This window comes from Gorilla gorilla, chromosome 10, assembly GCF_029281585.2.
Source record: "Gorilla gorilla gorilla isolate KB3781 chromosome 10, NHGRI_mGorGor1-v2.1_pri, whole genome shotgun sequence".
Lineage (NCBI taxonomy): Eukaryota > Metazoa > Chordata > Mammalia > Primates > Hominidae > Gorilla > Gorilla gorilla.
In genome coordinates this window covers 116,426,315-116,451,738 of record NC_073234.2, presented here as the reverse complement: position 1 = coordinate 116,451,738, position 25,424 = coordinate 116,426,315, and the positions used below count along the sequence as shown (strand labels likewise).

General features: G+C 39.5%; 1 protein-coding gene across 6 annotated transcripts in view; it reads right to left on the bottom strand.

Annotated features, from left to right (window-relative positions):
- ANO4 (anoctamin 4) overlaps positions 1-25,424 on the bottom strand; it is a 417,441-nt gene that overhangs the window by 98,786 nt on the left and 293,231 nt on the right. For all 6 annotated transcript variants that reach the window (XM_055358773.1, XM_055358771.1, XM_055358774.1 and 3 more), the window contains one exon: positions 15,724-15,830. In XM_055358773.1, the coding sequence (XP_055214748.1) occupies positions 15,724-15,830 (107 nt within the window). The remainder of the gene's footprint in view (positions 1-15,723; positions 15,831-25,424) is intronic.

Genomic DNA, 25,424 nt, shown 5'->3' with positions numbered 1-25,424 from the left:
TGTGGTGTTTGGTTTTTCTATTACTGCATTAATTCACCTAGGATAATGGCCTTCAGCTCCCTGGAATTACACCAGGAGCTCTTCTATTTTCATTCAGAAGCTTCATTATGGACAAACCTAATACCTCTACATTGGACTAGTGATATGACTTTGGAAAAGTTCTCTTGTCCTCAGGACTCAATTTCCTCATCCATAAAATGGGAAGGGATGTGCAGATCTTTTTAAAAACAGCTTTATTGAGGTATAACAATCATACAATAGACAGCATAAGTTGTTTAATTAGATGTTTCGACATAAGTATATACTCATAAGACCATCAGTACAACTAAGAATCTAAACATATCCATTGCCTCCAAAGTTTTATCATGCCACGTTCTAATCTGCCACCCTTCCCTGTGCTATCTCCAGGGCAAACACTGATCTGCTTTCTGTCACTATCAATTAGTTTGAAATTTCCAGAGTTTTATATAAATGGAATCATATAACATTTACTCTTTTTCATCACTCAACATAATTTGAGATTCATTCATGTTGTTGCAAATTCCTTTCACTCAATATAATTTGAGATTCATTCATGTTGTTGCAAATTCCTTTCACTCAATATAATTTGAGATTCATTCATGTTGTTGCAAATATCAGTAGCTCATTTCTTTTTATTGCTGAGTAGTATTCCATCACATGTAATAATTTGTTTATCTATTCTCCTGATGATAGACATTTTGGTCCTTTATAGTTTGGGGGCTATTACAAATTAAGCTGTTATGAACATCCATATACAAAACTTTGCATCAATATATGCTTTAACTTTCTTAGCAAATACCTAGAGGTGATTCCACTAGATCATATAGTAGATGAACATTTAACTTTTTGAAAAACTGCCACACTGTTTTCTTAAGTGGTTGTACAATTTTACATTTCCATCAGCAGCATATGAGAGTTCAAGGTCCTCCACATGGTATGGTCAGTCTTTTAAATTTTAGCCACTCTCATGGGTGTGTTGTGATATCTCATCGTGTTTAATTCTCATTTTTTAATGAATAATATTTAAAATCATCTTGTGTGCTGTTTGCCATCTGTATATCTTCTCTTGTGAAATGTCTGTTCATATCTTATGCTCAATAAGATTTTTGAATTCACTGAGTTTCGAGTGTTCTTTATGTATTCTAGAGGCAAGATATAGATGTCCTTTACTAGCCATATTTTTTGAAAACTTTTTTCTCCTAATGTGTGGCTTCTCTTTTCATTCTCTTTTATTTATTTATGTATTTAAGCTTTGGGATACATGTGCAGATGTGCAGGTTTGTTACATAGGTATACGTGTGCCATGGTGGTTTGCTGCTCCTATTGACCTGTCCTCTAACTTCCATCCCCTCACCCCCCTACTCCCCAACAGGCCTCTTGTGTGTTGTTCCCATCCCTGTGTCCATAGGTTCTCATTGTTCAATTCCTGCTTATGAGTGAGGGCATGCAGTGTTTGTTTTTCTGTTCCTGTCTTAGTTTGCTGAGGATGATGGTATCCAGCTTCATACATGTCCCTGCATAGGACATAATCTCATTCCTTTTTATGGATACATAATATTCCATAGTGGATATGTACCACGTTTTCTTTATCCACTCTATCATTGATGGGCATTTGAATAGGTTCCACAACTTTGCTATTGTGAACAGTGCTGCAGTAAACATATGTGTGCATGTGTCTTTATAGTAGAATGCTTTATATTCCTTTAGGTATATACCCAGTAACGGGATTGCTGGGTCAAATGGTATTTCTGGTTCTAGATACTTGAGGAATCCCCACACTGTCTTCCACAATGGATGACGTAATTTACACTCCCAAGAACAGTGTAAAAGTGTTCCTATTTCTCCACAGCCTCACCAGCTTCTATTGTTTCTTGACTTTTAAATAATCGCCATTCTGACTGGCATTAGATGGTATCTCATTATGGTTTTGATTTGCATTTCTCTAATAATCAGTGATGTTGAGCTTTCTTCATATGTTTGTTGGCTGCATGTATGTCTTCTTTTGAGAAGTCTCTGTTTATATCCTTTGCCCACTTTTTCATGGGGTTGTTTTTTCTCTTGTAAATTTCTTTAAGTTGCTTGTAAATCCTGGATATTCGATTTCTGTCAGATGGCTAGATTGCAAAAATTCTCTCCCACTCAGTAGATTGTCTGTTCACTCTGATGATAGTTTCTTTTGCTGTGCAGAAGCTCTTTAGTTTAATTAGAACTCATTTGTCAATTCTGGCTTTTCTTGCAGTTGCTTTTGGCGTTTTTGTCATGAAGACTTTGCCCATGCCTATGTCCTGAATGGTATTGCCTAGGTTTTCTTCTAGGGTTTTTACGGTTTGGGGTTTTACATTTAAGTCTTTAATCCATCTTGAGTTAATTATTATTATTATTATTATTATTATTATTATACTTTAAGTTTTAGGGTACATGTGCACAATGTGCAGGTTAGTTACATATATATACATGTGACATGCTGGTGTGCTGCACCCACTAGCTCTTCATCCAGCATTAGGTGTATCTCCCAATGCTATCCCTCCCCACTCCCCCCACCCCACAACAGTCCCCAGAGTGTGATGTTCCCCTTCCTGTGTCCATGTGATCTCATTGTTCAATTCCCACCTATGAGTGAGAATATGCGGTGTTTGGTTTTTTGTTCTTGCGATAGTTGACTGAGAATGATGATTTCCAGTTTCATCCATGTCCCTACAAAGGACATGAACTCATCATTTTTTATGGCTGCATACTATTCCATGGTGTATATGTGCCACATTTTCTTAATCCAGTCTATCATTGTTGGACATTTGGGTTGGTTCCAAGTCTTTGCTATTGTGAATAGTGCCGCAATAAACATACGTGTGCATGTGTCTTTATAGCAGCATGATTTATAGTGCTTTGGGTATATACCAGTAATGGGATGGCTGGGTCTAATGGTATTTCTAGTTCTAGATCCCTGAGGAATCGCCACACTGACTTCCACAATGGTCGAACTAGTTTACAGTCCCACCAACAGTGTAAAAGTGTTCCTATTTCTCCACATCCTCTCCAGCACCTGTTGTTTCCTGACTTTTTAATGATTGCCATTCTAACTGGTGTGAGATGATATCTCATTGCAGTTTTGATTGGCATTTCTCTGATGGCCAGTGATGGTGAGCATTTTTTCATGTGTTTTTTGGCTGCATAAATGTCTTCTTTTGAGAAGTGTCTGTTCATGTCCTTCGCCCACTTTTTGATGGGGTTGTTTGTTTTTTCCTTGTAAATTTGTTTGAGTTCATTGTAGATTCTGGATATTAGCCCTTTGTCAGATGAGTAGGTTGCGAAAATTTTCTCCCACTTTGTGGGTTGCCTGTTCACTCTGATGGTAGTTTCTTTTGCTGTGCAGAAGCTCTTTAGTTTAATTAGATCCCATTTGTCAATTTTGGCTTTTGTTGCCATTGCTTTGAGTTAATTTTTGTATAAGACGTAAGCAAGCGGTCCAGTTTCAATTTTCTGCATATGGCTAGCCCATTTTCCCAGCACTATTTATTGAATAGGAGATCCTTTCCCCATTGCTTGTTTTTGTCAGGTTTGCTGAAGATCGGATGGTTGTAGATGTGTGGTGTTATTTCTGAGGTCTCTCTTCTGTTCCATCGGTCTATGTGTCTGTTTTGGTACCATTATCATGCTGTTTTGGTTACTGTAGACTTGTAGTATAGTTTGAAGTCAGGTAATGTGATGCCTCCAGCTTATTCTTTTTGGTTACAATTGTCTTGGCTATATGGGGTCTTCTTTGATTCCATATGAAATTTAAAGTAGCTTTTTCTAATTCTGTGAAGAATGTCAATGGTAGTTTGATGGGAATAGCATTGAATCTATAAATTACTTTGGGCAGTATGAACATTTTTACAATACTGATTTTTCCTGTCCATGAGGATGGAATGTTTTTCCATTTGTTTGTGTCCTCTCTGATTTCCTTGAGCAGTGGTTTGTAGTTATCCTTGAAGAAGTCTTTCACATCCCTTGTTAGCTGTATTCCTAGGCATTTTATTCTCTTTGTAGTGACTGTGAGTGGGAATTAATTCATGATTTGGCTCTCTGCTTGTCTATTGTTGATGTAAAGGAATGCCTGTGATTTTTTCACATTGATTTTGTATCCTGAGACTTTGCTGAAGTTGCTTGTCAGCTTAAGGAAATTTTTGGCTGAGATCATGGAGTTTTCTATATATACAATCATGTCATCTGCAAACAGAGAGAGTTTGACTTCTACTCTTCCTATTTGAATACGCTTTATTTCTTTCTCTTGCCTGATTGTCCTGGCCAGAACTTCCAATACTATGATGAGTAAGAGTGGTGAGAGAGGGCATCCTTGTCTTGTACTGGTTTTCAAAGGGAATGTTTCCAGCTTTTGCCCATTCAATATAATATTGGCTGTGGGTTTGTCATAAATAGTTTTTATTATTTTGAGATATGTTCAATCAACACCTAGTTTATTGAGAGTTTTTAGCATGAAGGGCTGTTGAATTTTATTGAAGGCCTTTTCTGCATCTATTGAGATAATCACGTGCTTTTTGTCTTTGGTTCTGTTTATGTGAGGGATTACATTTATTGATTTATGTATGTTGAACCAGCCTTGCAACCCAGGTGTGAAGCTGACTTGATCATGGTGGCTAAGCTTTTTGATGTGCTGCTGTATTCGGTTTGCCGGTATTTTATTGAGGATTTTCGCATCGATATTCATCAGGAATATTGGCCTGAAATTTTCTATTTTTTGTTGTGTCTCTGCTAGGTTTTGGTATCAGGATGATCTGGCCTCATAAAATGAGTTAGGGAGGAGTCCCTCTTTTTCTATTGTTTGGAATAGTTTCAGAAGGAATGGTACCAGCTTCTCTTTGTACCTCTGGTAGAATTCGGCTGTGAACCTGTCTGGTCCTGGGCTTTTTTTGGTGGGTAGGCTACTAATTACTGCCTCAATTTCAGAACTTGTTACTGGTCTATTCAGGGATTCAACTTCTTCCTGGTTGAGTCTTGGGAGAGTATCTGCGTCCAGGAATTTATCCATTTATTCTAGATTTTCTAGTTTATTTGCGTAGAGGTGTTAGTAGTTTGTATTTCTGTGAGGTCAGTGGTGATCTCCCCTTTATAATTTTTTATGGTATTCTTCTCTCTTTTCTTCTTTATTAGTCTAGCTAGTGGTATTTGTTGTGTTATTTTTTTCAAAAAAACAGTTCCTAGTTTTGGAGGGTTTTTGTGTCTCTATCTCCTTGAATTTTGCTCTGATCTTAGTTATTGCTTGTCTCCTGCTAGCTTTTGGATTAGTCTGCTCTTGCCTCTCTAGCTCTTTTAATTGTGATGTTAGTGTATCAGTTTGAGATCTTTCTAGCTTTCTGATGTGGGCAATTTAGTGCTATACATTTCCCTCTTAACACTGCTTTAGCTGTGTCCCAGAGATTCTGGTATGTTGTCTCTTTGTTCTCATTGGTTTCAAAGAACTTCTTTATTTCTGCCTTAATTTCATTATTTACCCAGGAGTCATTCAGGAGCGAGTTGTTCAATTTCCATGTAATTGTGTGGTTTTTAATAAGTTTCTTAATCCTGAGTTCTAATGTGATTGCACTGTAGTCTGAGAGACTGTTTGTTATGATTTCAGTTTTTTTGCATTTGCTGAGGAGTGTTTTACTTCCAATTATGTGGTCAATTTTAGAATAAGTGCCATGTAACACTGAGAATGTATATTCTATTGATTTGGGGTGAAGAGTTCTGTAGATGTCTATTAGGTCCACTTGATCCAGAGCTGAGTTCAAGTCCTGAATATCCTTGTTAATTTTCTGCCTTGTTGATCTGTCTAATATTGATGGTGGGGTGTTAAAGTCTCCCACTATTATTGTATGGGAGTCTAAGTCTCTTTGTAGGTCTCTAAGAACTTGTTTTATGAATTTGGGTGCTTCTGTATTGGTTGCATATAAATTTAGAATAGTTTTTTTTTTTTTTTTTTAAGACGGAGACTTGCTCTTTCACCAGGTTGGAGTTCAGTGGTGTGATCTAGGCTCACTGCAATCTCTGTCTCCCGGGCTCAAGCAATTCTCTTGCCTCAGCCTCCCGAGTAGCTGGGATTACAGGGACGTGCCACCATACCCAGCTAATTTTTGTATTTTTAGTAGAGATGGGGTTTCACCATGTTGGCCAGGATGGTCTTGATTTCCCGACCTCGTGATCCACCCGCCTCATCCTCCCAAAGTGCTGGGATTATAGGTTTGAGCCACCATGCCCAGCCAATAGTTAGTTCTTCTTGTTGAATTGTTCTCTTTATCATTATTTAATGACCTTCTTTGTCTTTTTTGATCTTCATTGGTTTAAAGTCTGTTTTGTCAGAGATGAGGTTTGCAAACCCTGCATTTTTTTTGCTTTCCATTTGCTTGGTAAATTTTCCTTCATCCTTTATTTTGAGCCTATGTGGGTCTTTGCACATGAGATGGGTCTCCTGAATACAGCACACCAATGGGTCTTTAGTCTTTATCCAATTTCCCATCTGTGTCTTTTAATTGGGGCATTTTGCCCATTTACATGTAAGGTTAGTATTGTTATGTGTGAATTCGATCCTGCCATCATGATGCTATCTGGTTATTTTGCATACTAGTTGATGCAGTTTCTTCATAGTGTCATTGGTCTTTATATTTTGGTGTATTTTTGCAGTGGCTAGTACCAGTTTTTCCTTTGCATATTTAGTGCTTCTTTCAGGTGTTCTTGCAAGGCCAGCATGGGGGTAACAAAATCCCTCAGCATTTGCTTGTCTGGAAAGGATTTTATTTCTCTTTCGCTTATGATGCTTAGTTTGGCTGGATATAAAATTCTGTGTTGAAAATTATTTTCTTTAAGAATGTTGAATACTGGCCCTCAATCTCTTCTGACTTGTAGAGTTTCTGCTGAGAGGTGCATTGTTAGTCTGATGGGCTTTTCTTTGCAGGTGACCTGACCTTCCTCTCTGGCTGCCCTTAACATTTTTTCCTTAATTTTGGCCTTGGACAATCTGATGATTATGTTTCTTGGGGTTGATCTTCTTGTGGAGTACTTTAGTAGTGTTCTCTGTATTTTCTGAATTTGCATATTGGCCTGTCTTCCTAGGTTAGGGAAATTCTCCTGGATAATATCCTGAAGTTTGTTTTCCAGTTTGTTTCCATTCTTCACGTCTGCTTCAGGTCCAATCAATTGTAGGTTTGGTCTTTTTATGAAGTCCCATATTTCTTGGAGGTTTTGTTTGTTCCTTTTTATTCTTTTTTCTCTAATCTTGTCTGCATGCCTTATTTCAGTGAGGTGGTCTTCAAACTCTGATATCCTTTCTTCCTCTTGGTCAATTCAGCTACTGATACTTGTGTATGCTTCACAAAGTTCTTGTGCTGTGTTTTTCGGCTCCATCAGGTCATTTATGTTCCTCTCTAAACTCTCTCTAGTTATCAGCTCCTGTAACCTTTTTTCAAGGTTCTTAGCTTCTTTGCATTGGGTTAGAACATGCTCCTAGAGCTCAGTGGAGTTTTTTGTTACCCATCTTCTGAAGCCTACTTATGTCAATTTGTCCATCTCATCCTTCACCCAGTTGTGCCCTTGCCAGAGAGTCATTGCAATTATTTGGAGAGGAAGAGAATCTCTGTCCTTTTGGGTTTTCAGCATTTTTTCATTGATTCTTTCTCATCTTTGTGAGTTTGTCTAGTTTCGATCTTTGAGGCTGCTGACCATTGGGTGGGGTTTTTGTGAGGACTTCTTTTGTTATTGATGCTGTTGTTGTTGCTTTCTGTTTGTTTTTCTTTCACTGGTCAGGTCCCTCCTCTGTAGGGCTGCTGTGGTTTGCTGGGGGTTCACTTTAGGCCCTATTTATCTGGTTTGCTCCCGCACCTGGAGATGTCACTCAAGCAGGCTGGAGAAAGCAAAGATGGGTGCCTGCTCCTTCTTCTGGGATCTCTAACCTGGAGGGGCTCCAACCTGATGCCAGTAGGATCACTCCTGTATAGGGTATCTGACAACCCCTGTTGGAAGGTCTTACCTATTTGGGTGACAAGGGAAACGGGACCCATTTAATGAAGCATTTTGACTGTCCCTTGGTGGAGGGAGTGTGCCTTGCTGGGGGGCAATCTGGGCTAAGTCTGCTGGTCTGCAGAGACTGCAGCCACTCCTCCCACTAGGGGCTCAGGCCCAGGGAGATCCAGGTTCTGTCCCTGAGCCTCTGGCTGGAGTTACTGGAGTTCCTGTAGGGAACCCACCATATAGGAAGTGAAGAAGGATATGTCAGTGCCTGAAGAGGCGCTCTTGTTGCAGTCTGCCACAGCCAGTATGTTGAGCTGTCGGGGACCAAGCCATCCAGCCTCCCTGGCTCCAGCAGGGGAAAAGCATGGCCTGGAGTTATAGAGATGGATGCCATCCTTTCCCCCACAGAGAGCTTAGTGTATTAGGCAGTTATGAGTCCCGGTGCTGGCTGCTGCCCCTCCCCCAAGGAGCTCAAATGGCTTAGGCAGCAGGCAGTAGCAGCTGTGGCACTGGTCACCCCTCCCCCCAGGAGCTCCGCAGGGTTAGGCAGATTCCAGCTGAGAGGTTGTTGAGAATCTGTGCAGCTCTGCGGTTGGCATTCTAGGTCCCAGTGGCGTGGGTTCCTGAGTGGGATCTTCTAATCCGTGGGTTGCACAGTTCCATGGAAAAAAGCACGGTTTCCCCCGCTGGGTACTACACTCACTCACTGCCTCCATTGGCTGGGGAGTGGGGGCTCCCCTGCCCCGTGTGGCTCTCAGATGGGTTGCCGCACCACACTGCTCTTCCTTCCTCTCTGTGGATCAAGTCTAGCCACCTAGTCAGTTCTGATGAGAAGATACCTTGGTTGCCAATGAAGGATTCACACACTAATGATGGTTCTTTTTGATGGGAGCCTCTGATCACTTCTGTTTCTAGTCAGCCATCTTGGCCCCACCCTTCTTTTCGTTCTCTTGAAAACGGGAAGTTTTAATTTTGAAGTCTAGGTTATCCATTTTTTTCTTCTTTTATGAATTATGCTTTTACTGTCATATTTAAGAAACCCTTGGTTAACCCAAGGTAACAAAGATTTTCTATTTTCTCCTAGAATTTTTATGGTTTTAAATTTTACACTTTGAACTATAATCCATTTGAGTTAACTTTTGTATATGAGTTTTCCTAAATTCATTTTTTTGCATATGGGTTTGAATTCAGTATCATATGTTGAAAAGTCAATTCTTTACCCACTGAATTGACTTTGACCCTTTGTCTCAAGTCAAAGACTTGACTTTTTGTTCTTTTTCAGAGTTGTTTTGGCTATTCTAGGTCCTTTCATTTCCCTGTGAATTTTTGAATTCATTTGTCAATTTTCACATATACACACACAAAACACCTTCTGGGAATTTGACTAGATTGTGCTGAATCTATAGATCAATTTGTTAAGACTGACGTCTTAACAATATTGAGTCTTCTGACTCATAAACATGGTATATGTCTCCATTTATTAGGTCTTCTTAAATTTATCTCAGCAATGTTTTGTAGTTTTCAGTGTACAATTCTTAAGTATCTTTTGTTTGATTTATCCTTAAGTATTTAATATTTCATATTTGGGGGCTAATTATAAGTGATTTGGTTTTTAAAATCTCAATTTCTCACTGTTTGTTGCAGATTGACAGAAATACAATTGAGTTTTTATATCAATCTCATTTTTTGCAACCTAGCTACATTCACCTATTAGTTCCTTTTTTTGGATTCCATTGTGAGTTTCTTTATAGGTGATCATGTCATCTGATAATTAGGACAGTTTTAATTCTTTTTATTTTATTGCACTGGATAGTAAAATGAATACAAGTGGTAAGTGCAGACATACCTGTCCCATTCATTATCTTGGGAGGAAAATATTCAGTCTTTTATCATTAAGTATAATTTTAACTATAAGCATTTCATAGATTTATGAGGTTGAGGAAGATAATTTCTATTAGTAGTTTGCTGAATTTTTATCTGTAATGGATGTTGAACTTTGTGAAATGCTTTTCCCATGCTCATAAATATGATCATATGGTTTTTCTTTTTTAGTTTGCTACTATGGTGAATTATATTGATTGATTTTCATATACTAAGCCAACCTTGTAGTCCAGGATAAATTCTACTTGGTCATGATGTATTACCCTTGTTATACATTGTTAAACTTTATTTGCTAAATTTTCTTTATGTTTGCAGGAGGAAAGACTTTTCTGAGTATTCTCCTTACTGCTCTGTGAATTATGAGGTGTTCCAGTCTTACTGGGAATTCTTTTGGATGGTTCTTTCTCTGGCTTTGGGTATTCTCCGGACATGTATGCACTGATCAGCACTTGCTGAATACTTGAGGGAGACCCTCTGCAGATCTTCAAGGTTCTAGCCCTGTGCAGTTCTCTGCTTTCTGGTACTTCCTTCTGTGAACTCTCGCTGCCTTCTGGTACTTCTTTCTGTGAACTCTCGCTGCCTTTGTTTCCCAACTCCTAGCAACAACTTCTCAACTTAGAGAGTCTTTCAGGTCCTGCCTACATTCTCACTTTTCATGGTGCTGTCTAGAAACTATGTCAAGGTGGTAAGATAGGGCCCAGCAGGGCTCATTTCATTTGTTTTCTGTCTCTCAGAGATCCTCGTTTTGGGTTGCCCAATATTCAGTGTCTTGAAAATAGTTGTTTCATACATTTTGTCTGTTTTTTCTTTTGTGATTGTTTCAGATGGGAGAGTAAATCTTGTGCCTGTTGCTCCATCTTGGCCAGAAGTGGAAGTTTAACATGTTGATCTTTAAAGCTCCTTTCAGATCAAGATTTCTGCTACTTCCTAAAATACACCTCAAAGGAGATGATCATAATTTCTCAAGTGGCTTGAGAGGAATGCTACCTATGCTTTAGATCCTTACCAGAATCTAGAGGTTTAGCCTAACTGGAAAATGGCACATGCACTGATTCACTTTTCATTGATGGAGGATCAATCAATATTTAGATGCTTTTAATCATAGTAACACATTAATATGTTTTAAGATGCTTCACATCAATACTAAATATCTAAGAAAAACATTTGAAATCCAAATATCACAAGGCTTTATAGTTTGTCTAGCACACCAGAGGCCCTCAATAAATACCTTTGTAATGAATTACTATGTAGAAAGCTTTGATTCCCTGGAGTCTCTATTGGGAATTCTACGTATCTCATCAATAACTTTCAAACATCCCAGATGTTAGAAAAAATAGGATTCATAAGGACCTAATAAGAGACTCGCATGATAACTTTTTTTTTTTTTTTTGAGACAGAGTCTCACTCTGTCGCCCAGGCTGGAATGCAGTGGTGCGATCTCGGCTCACTGCAACTTCTGCCTCCTGAGTTCAAGCAATTCTCGTGCCTCAGCTTCCCAAGTAGCTGGGATTACAGGTGAGTGCCACCATGCTCAGCTAATTTTTGTATTTTTAGTAGAGATGGAGTTTTACCACGTTGGTCAGGCTGATCTCGAACTCCTGACCTCAACTGATCCACCTGCCTTGGCCTCCCAAAGTGCTGGGATTATAGGCATGAGCCACCGTCCCTGGCCTCAGATGATAACTTTTATAAGTTTATCATAATTTATCAAAGTCCTGCAAAGTGAGAAAGTAGCCAATATTTGAAATCTTTTTCACTTTACTAATTTCTCCTCTAAGCACTAAATTCAAAAATACAAATCAATTTCAAGATTTATTGTATGCACCCACATTGTTAAATAAATCTTTGTTGAGCTATTAAATGGCTCTATTTTGAAAGAGGGTTTCACCAGGTTTGATTTTTACAGTTGAAATAAATTCAGAGTGAAGTTGAAAAATGTACATAGTGGCAGTTTACATTCCACTAAAATATCCTTATGAATCATGTCTACAAATCAGTATTTTCATGTTATTTCTAATCGATGTTGGCTCGTGCAAGATGCCACTTTCAGAAAGAGTTTCAGGCAGAAAATAATACTGGATAAACATCAGTTCTATCAAGAAATTAAAATTTCTTCTAACATATTATTTATTTACAAAACCAAAGATTATAATGAAATATTGAATCTACAGGCCATTAGTAGTTTTGCTCCATGTTTTTCAGCATAATGCTTGGTTGTGGCTTAATAATTTACTATCTGATTGGTTATTTCTAATTAGATATGATTCCAGTTCATCATTACCAATTTTCTTTTATTATTTTCTTTTTCTTTGTTGTGACAGACTCCTGTTCTGTTGCCCAGGCTGGAGAGCAGTGGTACAATCTCAGCTCACTGCCGCTTTGACCTCCCAGAAGTAATCCTCCCATCTCAGCCTCCTGATAGCTGGGACTATAGGTACTCACCACCATGCCTGGGTAACTTTTTGTATTTTTTGTAGAGATGGGGTTTCACCATTATGCTCAGGCTGGTTTCAGACTCTTGGGCTCAAGCAATCCTCCTGCCTCAGCCTCCCAAAGTTCTGAGATTCCAGGCGTGAGCCAACGTGCCTGGCCTATTACCAATTTTCAACACATGGAGGTCTTTGAATAGAAAACTCCTTATTTCATCAAATGAAAGAAACTTTTATAAAGACCCTTTCTGACTAGCAACAATACTACACTTCCGGTGCTTCTTCAGAACATTTAAAAATCACTGTCTCTGTCCTTCTTTTGCTTATAAAAGCATCCCACATTTTGAGACGCAAAATTAGGCACAATAATTTAAAAGCTTTTCAGTTCAGCACGCCTTTATTGAACTCCTACTATATGCCAGGCACTGTGCTAGGCAGTGATGATATAAAGATAAATAAGGCAGTTTATTTACAGTTAAGGATCTTATTATCCAGATGAGCAGCATTCAGCTGCAGATTCTTAATACACTAGTGTCTTATAAAGAGTCGTTTTGAGAGGCCGAGGTAGGCGGATCACAAGATCAGGAGTTTGAGATCAGCCTGGCCAACATAGTGAAACCCCGTCTCCACTAAAAATACAAAAAATTAGCCAGGCACAGTGGCGGGCACCTGTAATCCCAGTTACTCAGGAGGCTGAGGCAGGAGAATCACTTGAACCTGGGAGGCAGAGATTGCAGTGAGCTGAGATCTTGCCATTGCACTCCAGCCTGGGTGACAGTGCGAGACTCCGTCTCAAAAAAAAAAAAAAAAAAGAGTCATAAGTTGTACTGCAAATGATAATACCATTATTAGTGAAGATGCCATTTGGAGTTATTTGCATTTTATGAAGTGATTCAGAACAGCTACTGCAATAATAACTTCACTTTCACTCACTTGCTTTCTAGTATGTTTATGGTACAATGTTAACTGGAAAAAGTACGATAAAAAGGATGCATAGCACATCCTAAGTTTGTTTCTAAAAACCATATGAATGAATAAGAAATTAAGACAAAAAAGTAACTAAGGTAACATTTAAATTATTCAGTACGCAAATGTTATGAGTGGTTCTCTTTATGTGGTAGATTTTCATAATGTTATTGAATGTACTTCAAGACAACAAAAGAAGAGTTGTGTATGACTAACTATCAAATAGACTCCAAAAATAGTTGCCATAGGAATTCAGAAGAGGGAAGAATTCATTCAAGCTGGAATGGTCACAGAGGACTTTATTGAAGGAATGTGTTTCAAGGAAGGATGACTAATGCAGAGAAATGGGAATGTGTTTAACTAAAATGCATCAAAGTTAAGAAAGACCTAAATCAGGTTTGACTTCACCATACCCCCATACATTGACTCTCACAAAACATAATATTCCAGTTGTAATCAGATCTGGACTAGAAAGCTATCTATTTCTCCATGTTATATTTTAATTTATGCAGCTTGGGATCAAAGTAGGTTTTTTTGTTTTTTTTTGGCAGAGTCATTATGCTAGTGACTCACACCAAGCTTGCATTCAGCTCAACTCTCAAATCTGTTCCTCTTATGATGTTGAGCAACATTTCTCCCACACTGTACCAAGGTAGTTGTTTTGCTGAATTTGACTGTAAGACTTTACCTTAAAAATTATTTTTTTAATTTTTTACAGTGATATTAATGTAAAATTTTATGTACTTCCTTTTCTATTCGAACAAATGTAAATGAATAAAATAAGCATTTGAAAAATCTCAAATCTCATTAATAACCAAATGTATGTTTAAATAACATTTTCACTGAATTAGTAAATATTTTTTAAAAGATTGAAAGGAAAAGAAAATACACATTAGAAATGGTCAATGCAAAATTATTAAATGTCAGCTTGCTGGATTTGGCTGAGTGCCAGCTACTGAGTCTTATCATTTAATGCAACCTTCTAGCTTCACCCTACCCGAAAGCTTGATGAGCAGGTCATCTGGGCTATGCACCAGATATTAACTTATTTCCCCTCAGCTCCAAATGCACCTTCATTGCCTGCTTTGCAATAATGTAACTATTGTAACTATTTCTCCTTTGTCAGCTGATTCAATGTTAAGCTTTGCCAGCAGAAGACACTGGGAGGGACACTGGAGGAGGAAGGGGTTTCTCTTCCTGATACCAGTATGATATCTCAGCAGGCTTCTGCAGTACATACTTCTACAGTACCCAGCTCCTGCAGTGCGTGGTGGCTGGAAACACACGGTACTCCTCAAAGGCAGATTTTCAGTATCCCCTTGGGGGGCTTCACAGAGTAGTGCTGCTGATGTAGCAACTCCCAAAGAATGACTTCCTTGGAGCCACTCCAGGCAGCTTCCCCCAGTACTCCAGAGGGCAGATTTCTAGAGCCCCCAGCAAACTGCACTGCCATGGCTGTACCTCTTCCAGCAGGATCTGCAGCTTAGCATTGTAGCGAGGAGTCTTCTCAGGGGTGGTAGCTGCTCCTAACATCTGCTATTCCTGTATTCTTTAGAGTTATTCTTACCCTTGACTAGCCAACCCTCCATTACTCCAATCCCCTGTCACAGTTAATTATTTATATAAAACTTTCTCTGTTCAATTTACTTGTGCTTTTGTCTCCTGATTAGACCCTGACTGATATAGGTCATTATTAAAACTATTGATAAAAAACTTGCTGGAAAAAGAGATAAGAACAAAGCCACCCAACCCTTCCTGATATATAATAATCTGTTTAATAAGGCAGGAAATGTGTAATATAATATGGACACATTCTCATAAAAATGCCTAAAATATATATGGTAGAGGCTATTTAATGGAGGAGATGACTGGAGAAGTTGCTTATGTGGGACAGCTCATCTCCGTGCTTACAGCTCCCTCTGCATGGAACACCCTACCCCTCGATCTTCCCACACTGGTTCCCCAGCATTCAGGTCTCAGTTCAAATTTCAGCTTCTCAGTGAAGCTTGCCCTCATCATCAAATCTCAGCTTGAACTCACTCCCACCTTTTACCAGCCTATCTCTGTATCATCATCCAGTTTAATTTCTTCATGTTATTGTATTTACTTATTGGTTTATTGTCTGCTTTTAATTTCTTGAACACAAGCTCCAGATCAGAACTATGCATATCTCCCCAACATCTAGTTCAGTGCCTGGCACACAACATTTTCTAAAATGAGAGAATTTCTCCACGATCTCAGACAAATGAGACAACATGCTATTTAAAGAAGATATTTAAGGATGCGACGAAGATTTTACACTTGTGAATTATTCATCAAAGGATTAGTTAGGGGTTTCATAAGTGACAAGCATTGCTAGAATTGATACAAACTTAATAAAACCAAGGGAAGAAGTCTGTAATTCCCAAATGCCAAATGTAGTTTGTTATACTAACATACTACTTACCAATCTTGTTTTTTCCTTCTTCATATTTTATTCTTTGTAAAATGTGATGCACGATTCTACTTCTTGTGGCATTGTTGAAGAACGTTTCTTTGTTGTGTATGATGAAGCTGCACACATATATTAAAAATACAAGTTGAGAATTAATTGGAGGTGAAGGATCTCATTTTTGTTATAATTTGGTGTTGCTCAGATGCAGATGTCTTCAGTCAGTCATAGACAGGGTGTGTCTGGAACAGCCTGAGGGAGCCAGAGATCACACCAGGATAGTAGGCTCATAGGTATGAGTAGTTTTGGTTTTCAGCATCAACATCGTTCATGTCAGGAAGGAGCTGGAGCTAAACAAAGTTAAGAAACCTAAAAATAAACTAATAGCAAGTCTAGGTCTTGTATCTTGTTTTTTCTCAGTAAGCTCATTATATAAATTCAACTAAAAATTCATCTTGTTTTTCTCTCCTCTTCCCTTCTACCTCAGGCTCTCCCATGGCATAATCAATGGATTTTCAGAAATTTTAAGATATAAAACTGGCTTGGGTGGTGGATATAGGAGTTAGGTAATGAGCTGTGGTCTGGCTCACAGGTGAGGTGAGAGGCCAGTCTCTGGAAATCACCTCTGTCCTTACCTTTTCCATGTTCTTTCGTGAATAGGATCTTTCTTCTAAAGCACACACTTAAGATTGATTTGCCTCCCAGCAAGTGCCCTAGCCAGTCTCTACTTTGTCAAGGGTGCATGTGCAGGTATGTGTGTGTATGTGTGTGTGTGCACACACACACACATGACTTTCCAGTAGGTGCTTGTACCCTACTAAGAGGTTTTCTAGGTAGCAGATAGAGCTTCCAGGTTTACATAATCTAGCATGAAATGGCCATGTTTCCCCTTTTTACGAATGCAAAAAATGGTAGAATATTAGAGATACTGTATATGTAACTCCTTCATAAATTATAAAGTTTATCAACTCTGCAAACTTTCCTTGGGCACCTCCTATAAGCTGGACATCATGCAAAGGCATATAAATGTAGGCATTTTCCCCAACACTCAGCTCAGAAGTCACCTCCTCCAGCAAGTCTCCCCACCCCTCCAACTGCACTTCTGTCCCCCGAAGCATTCAGTTACTCCTTCCTTTGTGCTATTTCTTATTTTGCAAGCACATCAATTTACTGATCATTCCATATTGTCATTTTTTTTTCATTTGTTCATCAAATGTTTACTGAGGATACTCTTTTAAGGTACAAATTATACAGTGGTAAACAAAACAGATAAAATCCTTGTCCTTGAGAAGCTTACAGTATAGTGGGGAAGCAAGAGCATCAAGGAAATGAATGTGAGTGTATGCCAGAGAAAGGCAAGATGAACCTCCTTCTGCATGCCTTTCCTTCCATGTAAGACCATGAGCTCATTCAGGACAAAGGGCTGAATCATCACTTCTGTAGCCCAGGGATCCGGTGAGTGGCTGGTACACAGGTATGTGAGGGTCATGGTAATTTATGATGTGGAATTTGCTAAATGTTTTTCTTCAAGGAAATGAATTCTCAGGAGTTGTTCAAATAATGAGAGGAAGAGAAAAAATTGGCCTCGAGAAAGAGTAGTCCAAGCATGGCGTTTGGTTTGGAAACAGGGCTGGAAATGTGACTTTGGGATAACAGATAAAGGAAAGAAAGGCCAGGGAATATGGAGACAAAAAGTAAATCACGAGAACTGATTTACTGAAGTATTTTTCTCTCACTTTTACTTCTCTTGGATTCTCTTACTGAATACTGCTCTTGGAGAAAGGTAATTTGAGTTGGTGGATGAGCGATAAACGCTGTGTGGGTAAATGAGGATGCTGCAGCATTTATCTGACATTTATCTCTGAAAACATTTTATAGCATCAAAGAGGAAGAGGAGAAAACCAAGAGTCTCATTGAATGTGTTTCTTTGTATTTTATCTTCCTCTGCTTTTTCACCTGATTTGAGACAGGCCATTATATTTTAACACCAAGTAAAGATGTCATAAAGAAATAGACAATAAATAAAAAGCACATTTTGCCTCACAATTCTAGATGATAACTGAAAGCTGAGAAGCGCAACTATGCTTGACAAGAAAATTCAAGGCCAAAAGCCCATGTCCCTCCTCCATTAAATGGTTTTCTGCTTCCTTCCCTTTTTATAGCATCACATTACATTTTCTGAGCACATGTAAATGTTCTCTATAATAAGCACCACAGACAAGCTTCAAATTTTTGTTTTTCTTTTCCTTACATCTAGGCTGTACCTGGAGCCTGGAGGTGCTGTAGAGGAATACACACACAGGGCATGTGCCAGACACTATTCTAAACAGTCTCAATACATGAACTTATTCAATCCCTATTTCAACCCATAAGGGAAGTAGTACTTATTAGCCACATTTTACAGGTGAAGAATCAGAGAGGTTAAGTGATGCACCCAACGTCACTGAGCTAAAAAAGGGCTGAACCAGCATTTGAACTCAGGCAGTCTGGCTCCAAAGGCTACCTCTGTGGTGACTCTGTTTGCTCGCTTGCCTCTGTCTGCCAGCTACTTCCTGAGGCCTGGAGGCTGGGTCTCCTGGAGGTCAGCTGAGAGTCCCTCTGTCCAGATTGCTCTTGTTTCCAGGTTTTTATTCATTTGTTTCCAAATCTCAGCTCAGGCCATATCTTCCCCAGAGGCCCTGGCTTGACTTCCATGCCCTCACTCTGAAATGCAGTGTGGTGCTTGATATGGTTTAGCTGTGTCCCCACACTCTTCTTGAATCATAGTTCCCATAATCCCCATGTGTCATGGGAGGGACCTGGTGGGAGGTAATTGAATCATGGGGGTGAGTTTTTCCAGTGCTGTTCTCGTGATAGTGAGTAAGTCTCATGAGATCTGATGGTGTTATAAAGTGCAGTTCCCCTGCACATGATCTCTCCTGCCTGCCACCATGTAAGATGTGCCTTTGCTCCTCCTTCATCTTCCACCATGATTGCGAGGCCTCCTCAGCCATTTGGAACTGTGAGTCCATTAAACCTCCTTTCCTTTATAAATTACCCAGTCTTGGGTGTGTCTTTATTAGCAGTGTGAGAACAACTAATGTGATGCTATAAAGAGAGAAGGAAGCAAAGAACCACTGATGGAGGAGGAGGAGCGACTTTTAGCTCTGAGTATGCTCAACACTCTGATTTATCTCAATACTCTGCAGTCAGACAGACCTCAGCATATACTCCAGTAGTGCCACCTATGATGTGGTTTTAGGGCTATCCCTCAACTTTTCTGGGTCTTGGTTTCCTCATCTGTGAAATGGGGATAACACTGTAATCACCTTCACAGGGCTATTGTACAATTAAGTGAGATGACATGCAGTGCTGAGCCCACTGGCTGGCATTGAAGATGTTCTCAGAGTTAGCTGTCATCATTGCTATAGTTTCTATTACATTCCATGAAAGCTGTCCACCCACATGGCCCACTTCCTTGGGTGAGCTTCTTGAGGGCAGAAACCGGCCATGCTCATCTCTGTATTTCCAGCACAGGTAAAGGGCTTAGCACATGATAAACACTTAAAGTTGGATCAAATGAGCTGACCATCTGAAGAACACTAGCTAATGCTGGTGGCTGATATAGTTTGGATGTTTGTCCCCTCTAAATCTAATTTTGAAATGGAATCCCCAGTGTTAGAGGTGGGGTCTGGTGGGAGGTGTTTGGTTCGTGGGGGCGGATCTCTCATGAATGTCTTGGTGTTACTCCCATGGTAATGAGTGAGTCCTCACTCTGGTAGTTTATGTAAGAGCTGGTCGTTTAAAAGAGTGTGGCTCCCCACTTCCCCCCGCCCCACCTTGCCCTTGCTCCCACTCTTGCCATCTGACACGCTTGCTCTCTCTTCACCTTCTACCACAATTGGAAGCTTCCTAAGTCCTCACCAGGAGCAGATTCTGGTGCCATGCTTCCTGTACAGGTTTATATAACTGTGGCCAAAATAGACCTCGTTTCTTTATAAACTACCCAGATTCAGGTATTCCTTTATAGCAATGCAAATGACCTAACACAGGGGCTATGAAACTAAATCTCATCTCCTTATACCTTGGCCTCTGCTCTTGCTCTTGCCATCTCTTCTAGCTATCAGCTGAACTACTGCCTCCACACTGCATGTCTAAGGATCTTCCTGCAGGGTGTGGAGCACTTTCATTTTCTGGGTCATTCTTTCAAACTGGAGGATTATGAGAAGGAACAGTGATGATTCCCCATATCATGGTTCTCACAGTTAGCCACAGCTTTCTCCAAATGAAGTCTCTCTCTCTCTCTCTCATACACACACATATCCCCCATCCCCTCATGCACACAATGTAAGCTAAGCAACTCTGGCAAACATGAGACTTGGGGCTCAGTCTCTGACCAGGGCTTCACATTGGCTTGTAAACTCATATCCACTCCCATGCACTGCTGGGGGGATAGCAAAAATACAAACTCTTTAAGCGCCATTTGGTCAGGTCTATCAAAACTACGCATATATCTTCACTACATACCATCTAATCTAGGGATTTCTTTTTTTAGAAATGTATTCTACAAATATACTTACCCGTGTGCAAAGTGACAGATGTACAACAATGTGCATTATGGCATGGGTTATAATAGCAAAAGCCTGGAAATAACCTAAATTATTAATCAGTGGGGGATAGGATAAGAAAATTATGGTACAACTCTACAGTGGAATATTCTGTACCTGTAAATAGATTAAGGGCCCTTGGTGTAGATCTAAAAAAATCTCCAAAACAGGACAGGGAGAAAAGGTTCAAAACAGTCACACAGCTATTTGTGTCAGAGGAAAATGTGCACATATTAGGAAGTACATGCATATGAATATGTTGATAGGCATATTTGCTTGTGCATGCACAGAATGACTATGGGAGGACACATACACCTCGGGAAACATTGGTTGCCTCTAGGGAGAACTGGGTGGCTGGATAGACAGGAGAAAAACTTCATTGTACATACTTAGGAAATTTTTACCATGTGTAAGTACTATTACACATTTTTTAAAAAACTGCAATTTTTGGCTGGGTGCAGTAGCTGATGCCTGCAATCCCAGCACTTTGGGAGGCAAATGCAGGAGGACCGCTTGAAGCCAAAAGTTCAAGACCAGGGCAACATAGTGAGACCCCATCTCTACAAAAAAAAAAAAAAATTAGCTAGGTGTGGTGGTCTGAGCCTGTAGTCCCAGCTACTCAGGAGGCTGAGGCAGGGCAATCCCTTAGGCCCAGGAGTTAGAGGGTATAGTGAGCTATGAACACAACACTCCAGTCTGAGTGATAGAGTGAGATTCTGCCTCTTAAAAAACATTTGAAATATTTTTAAAAAGAAAACTTAAAGGAAAGCACATTTCTGTTCTAGGTTTGCTCTCACATTCCCCCTGAAATTCGGTGAAGAGGGGAATAAACTGCTGAATGGGTGTAGCATCAACTCTGTGATCAAGGCCTATATCCACACATCTCCTTATCCTGCTACTTTGACGGGCTAATGTAATTTGCCCAAAGTCACACAAACAGCAAGTGGCAAGGAGGAATTCAGAAACCATCTGTTTTGCTCCAAATTTTCTCCTGCGTTTGTGAAGGGAACTGTGAGGGGCCCAGGTCTGCCTGTGTGCATGTGTGTGAAGGGCTTTCTGCATATCTCCATCACACCCCATGAGGAAGACCTTGCTGGCCTGCTCACGAAGTAATGGGCAGAGCAGGGCCTGAACTTCCCACTGACTCTCCTCTAGGCTCGACCTTTATGCTTTCTAGGGTAGTGAGCAACCTCGTTTTCACCCGGGGTGGTGGAAGATTGAGGTCCCAATATTCGTTTTGCTAGGAAGGGAGAAATGAGAAATAAATACGCTGCGCAATCGGGTTTTAGTTACAGACCTCCTGGAGTTTATCTGCTCTGATTGATAGGTTCTTCCTGTGGCCAACTGTCCACAGTAGTGTTGTAAAATGCTGTGATATGCTGGGTCATTTAATAAGTAAATATTACGTTTGTTCTGTGCAAAGCAATATGTATTGAGGGTGTGTATATATGGGCATGGGCGTTGTATATTTATATATTTTGAGAGGGGAATGCAAAGGTGAAAAAAACCTAGTTTCTCTCCTCAGAGGAACCTACACCTTAATAGATAACATGAGAAACACACAAATATTCAAGGGTGTGAGCTGGGGAAAAGTGCTCATTAATGCTGGATCTAAAATCAGCTTATTACAAAATATGCTAATTTTAAAGCAGGTAACTTTCTTTTTTTCCTAAACTTTCCTCTTAGATCACAGCTTTTAGGATAAGACTACACTTTCTTCACAAATTAATATAACTGAAGGGAACATTAGATTAATCTAGACTCCAGCACTGTTTAATAGAAATTTCTGAGATCATGAAAATGTTCTTTATCTGTGCTATCCAATATGGTACTCATGTAACTATTGAGCACTTGAACTGTGACTAGTAAAACTAAGAAAGTGAATTTTAACTTAGTTTAATTTTAATTGATTAAAAATTAAATTTAAGTAGCTACATGTGGCTGGTGGATACTATATGAACAGCACAGATAAACAATTGCCTAAGTCATGGGTGACATTTTGAGGATGTGGCACACCCACTGCCTCCAGAATGGTATCTTAAAACCCTGCAGCTCCCCTTGATTACAATAAGCAGGAGAGCAGAGGAGGGGTGAGCAGTGCCCTACAGGACTATGTGTAGGTTGCCAGAAGACCTGGTTCAAGCCCTGCTCTTCCACTTTAGTTGTGTGCCCTTGGGTAATTCATTGAGTCTCTACTTGTCAGGAAATGAGGGTCCCCATGTCTTAGTTGCCCAAGGATAGGGTTAAATAGTCACAAAGTGAGACTATAAAGTATTGATGAGGCAAGTCATCAAGCCTTGCTGGTAAATGACTGAACTCCCACATTCAACTGCCTGTTTGACATCTCGCTTGATGTCTAAGAAAAAACTCAAACCAAATATTTCCAAAACAGAACTTTTGATCTGGACCCTTATAAAGGAAAAACCTGTTCTTCCCCTAGGCTTTTCCATCCTAAAAAAGGGCACTGCTGGGTCAAATGGTAGTTATGTTTTAAATGCTTGGAGAAATCACCAAACTGTTTTACACAATGGCTGAACTAATTTACATTCCCACCAGCAGTGTATGAGAGTTCCCTTTTCTCCAGATGTACCCTTGAACCTAAAATAAAAGTGGAAAAAAAAGGAACTGAAGTGCACCCAATTTCACAAGTCACAAACTGGAGATGCATCCTTGACCCTCTCTCTTATGCCCAACATCCAATCCATCAGGGTCTCTGGGCTCCTCTTCCCAAATAGTATCCTGAATCTGACCCTTTCTCACCCTCCTACTGCAAAGTTGTTTCTAGGACTACTACAATAGCTTCCTAACTGTACTATCTAATTTCACTCTCTCTTTTGTCCATCCTCTACACAGCAACCACAATGATTTTTTTTTTAAAATGAATAAGATCTTATCCTTTTCCACTTAAAACTCTTCAATGACTTCACCTTTCCACACAGTCCTTCATGGTTCCTGCCCATACCAATGACCTTATCTCCTCTCTTCCCTTTGCTCATTGTAAACAAGCAACATTGAATTTGTTTTCTGACCCTGAACAAACAAACCCAGAGTGTTACTGCCCAGGGCTTTTGATCATGCTTTTCTTAGATTCTTGCACAACTTGTTTCTTCCGAATATTTTGTTCTCAAATTAAATGTCACCTCTTCATCATCCTAGCTAAGATAGTCACTCTCCTGACCCAATAATCTCTCTTTCTCTCTCACTCTGTCACTCATTCTCTCTCCTCCATTACCCTGGTTTATTCTCTTATGTTTTACTCCCTAAAATTTTCAAAAATAGAGCTGGGATGAGGTGGGGATGTGTCTACATTTTTGTTGTCTACCCCTCTCCCTCTACAGACTGCAAGCTCTGTGAGGGTAGGGCTTGGTCTGTCTCATGCTCTACTCTAGGCCCCAAGTAAATAAGTAAATCATGTGATTCCCATAGAGAACCACTGGGTGTTCCAGAAACTGTCAGGTTATATTATAGATAAATTTTAACTTTTTTTCTAATTTGAAGATTCTCAAAATCAGTATCATTTTATAATGATGCTTTGTATGTGGTACTACTTTTGGGGAAATAAAGGCAAGGAAGATGGTTTTTCCATTTTTTTTTTTACATATATTATGGAATTTCTGAGGTGGGTCAAACAAACAAGTATTCTCAAAGGTATGAAAATCTGCATGGTTAAAAACTTCAGGAGGAAGGGGTAACTTTGTCAAGAAGCACTTAACTACCTACAGATGGTTTTGTACAATTATTTTAGAATTATAGTCACATTATTGACCTCTGTGAATCTAAAAATTTAAGGCATGTGGCAAAGTAGGAAACAGAAACAGATAACTAATCAAGGTAGGTTTTTTGACCCCGGAGTGAAGGAGCCTGAAGCATGTGACCAGCTGGGTTTCAGATTAATGTGAACGAGTGACTGCTACAGTCTTCCTGTTGTTCCCCATGTTGAATGGCAGTACCTATTGTAATTATTCTGCCTCTGTTCCATTACCATGTGTTGGAATTGTAGGGAGCAGGTAACTTGTCTTTTTCATTCACAGGTCTCTGGCTCACAAAGAGTGTACACCTGAGGAGTTGTAGCCAAGGGTTTTCATCCTCAACTCACCTGATGCAGAGCATGAGATCTAAGACTGTGAACCTGATGCAATATTGGGATGAGACCCATGGAGATCCTGGGATGGGAATGAGAATATTTTCTATATGGAAAAAATGTGAATAAGCTTCAGCCAGACAGCAGTCTGTGGTAGATTGCAAAAAAAAAAAAAAAAAGAAAAAAAGGCCATGATTCCTCCTATGTCTGTATATACACTCCTTTGGGATGTGAATTTCTTGCTCCTTCTATCAAGAGGTAGACTGAGCTGGATTTGTGAATGGCTTTAATCTACAGTATACAGCAGAAGTAATTTCCATGATTTTTTGGCATAGGTTCTGCAGCTTCCATTCTTTCCCACTTGGAATGCTGCCCCAAGGCTGCCAGGGTAAAGAAGCCCAAACGAGCCTCTTTGAAGATGAGCCATGTGGAGACAGAAATGCAGCCAAGAGCTGGCAGCATCCCCCAGCTATGTGAATGACAGAGACCATTTTGGACTGTCCAGCTCATTGAGCAAAGGGACAACTGCAGCCACATGTTGACTCCAGGTGAAAGCAGTGGAAGAACTTCCCAGCTGAATCTAGCGCAAATTGCTAAAACAAAAGAATAATAAGCAAATAAAATGTTTGTTGTTTTAAGTCAGTAAGTTTTGTAGTAGATTGTTATGTAGCAACAGATAACCAACATACCAGTCTTTTCTGATGTTTAAAGTTGTATTATTCCATAATATAATAAGGGAAGGTTAATGCCTTAAAAATAAATATTTCAGGAAACTTTCTTAATTAGACTTTTAAATAGGTATTTCTTTTTTAACAAGGAGAAGCAAAGGTGATACAGTTAACTGTCACTTATATTATGTCCTCAAATTAATGAAAATCTAAGTAGGAACAAAGCAACCAATTAATTTTTTATGTGACAAGGCCTATTTTGAGAGTTTTCTGGTTTTCTGGGACTTAGGCAACTGCAGCACAATATCTAACTTCTAATCTTGAGTAGATATTTTATGAGCAAAAAGATGAGAAGATTGTCAGGCCAAATATATAACATTG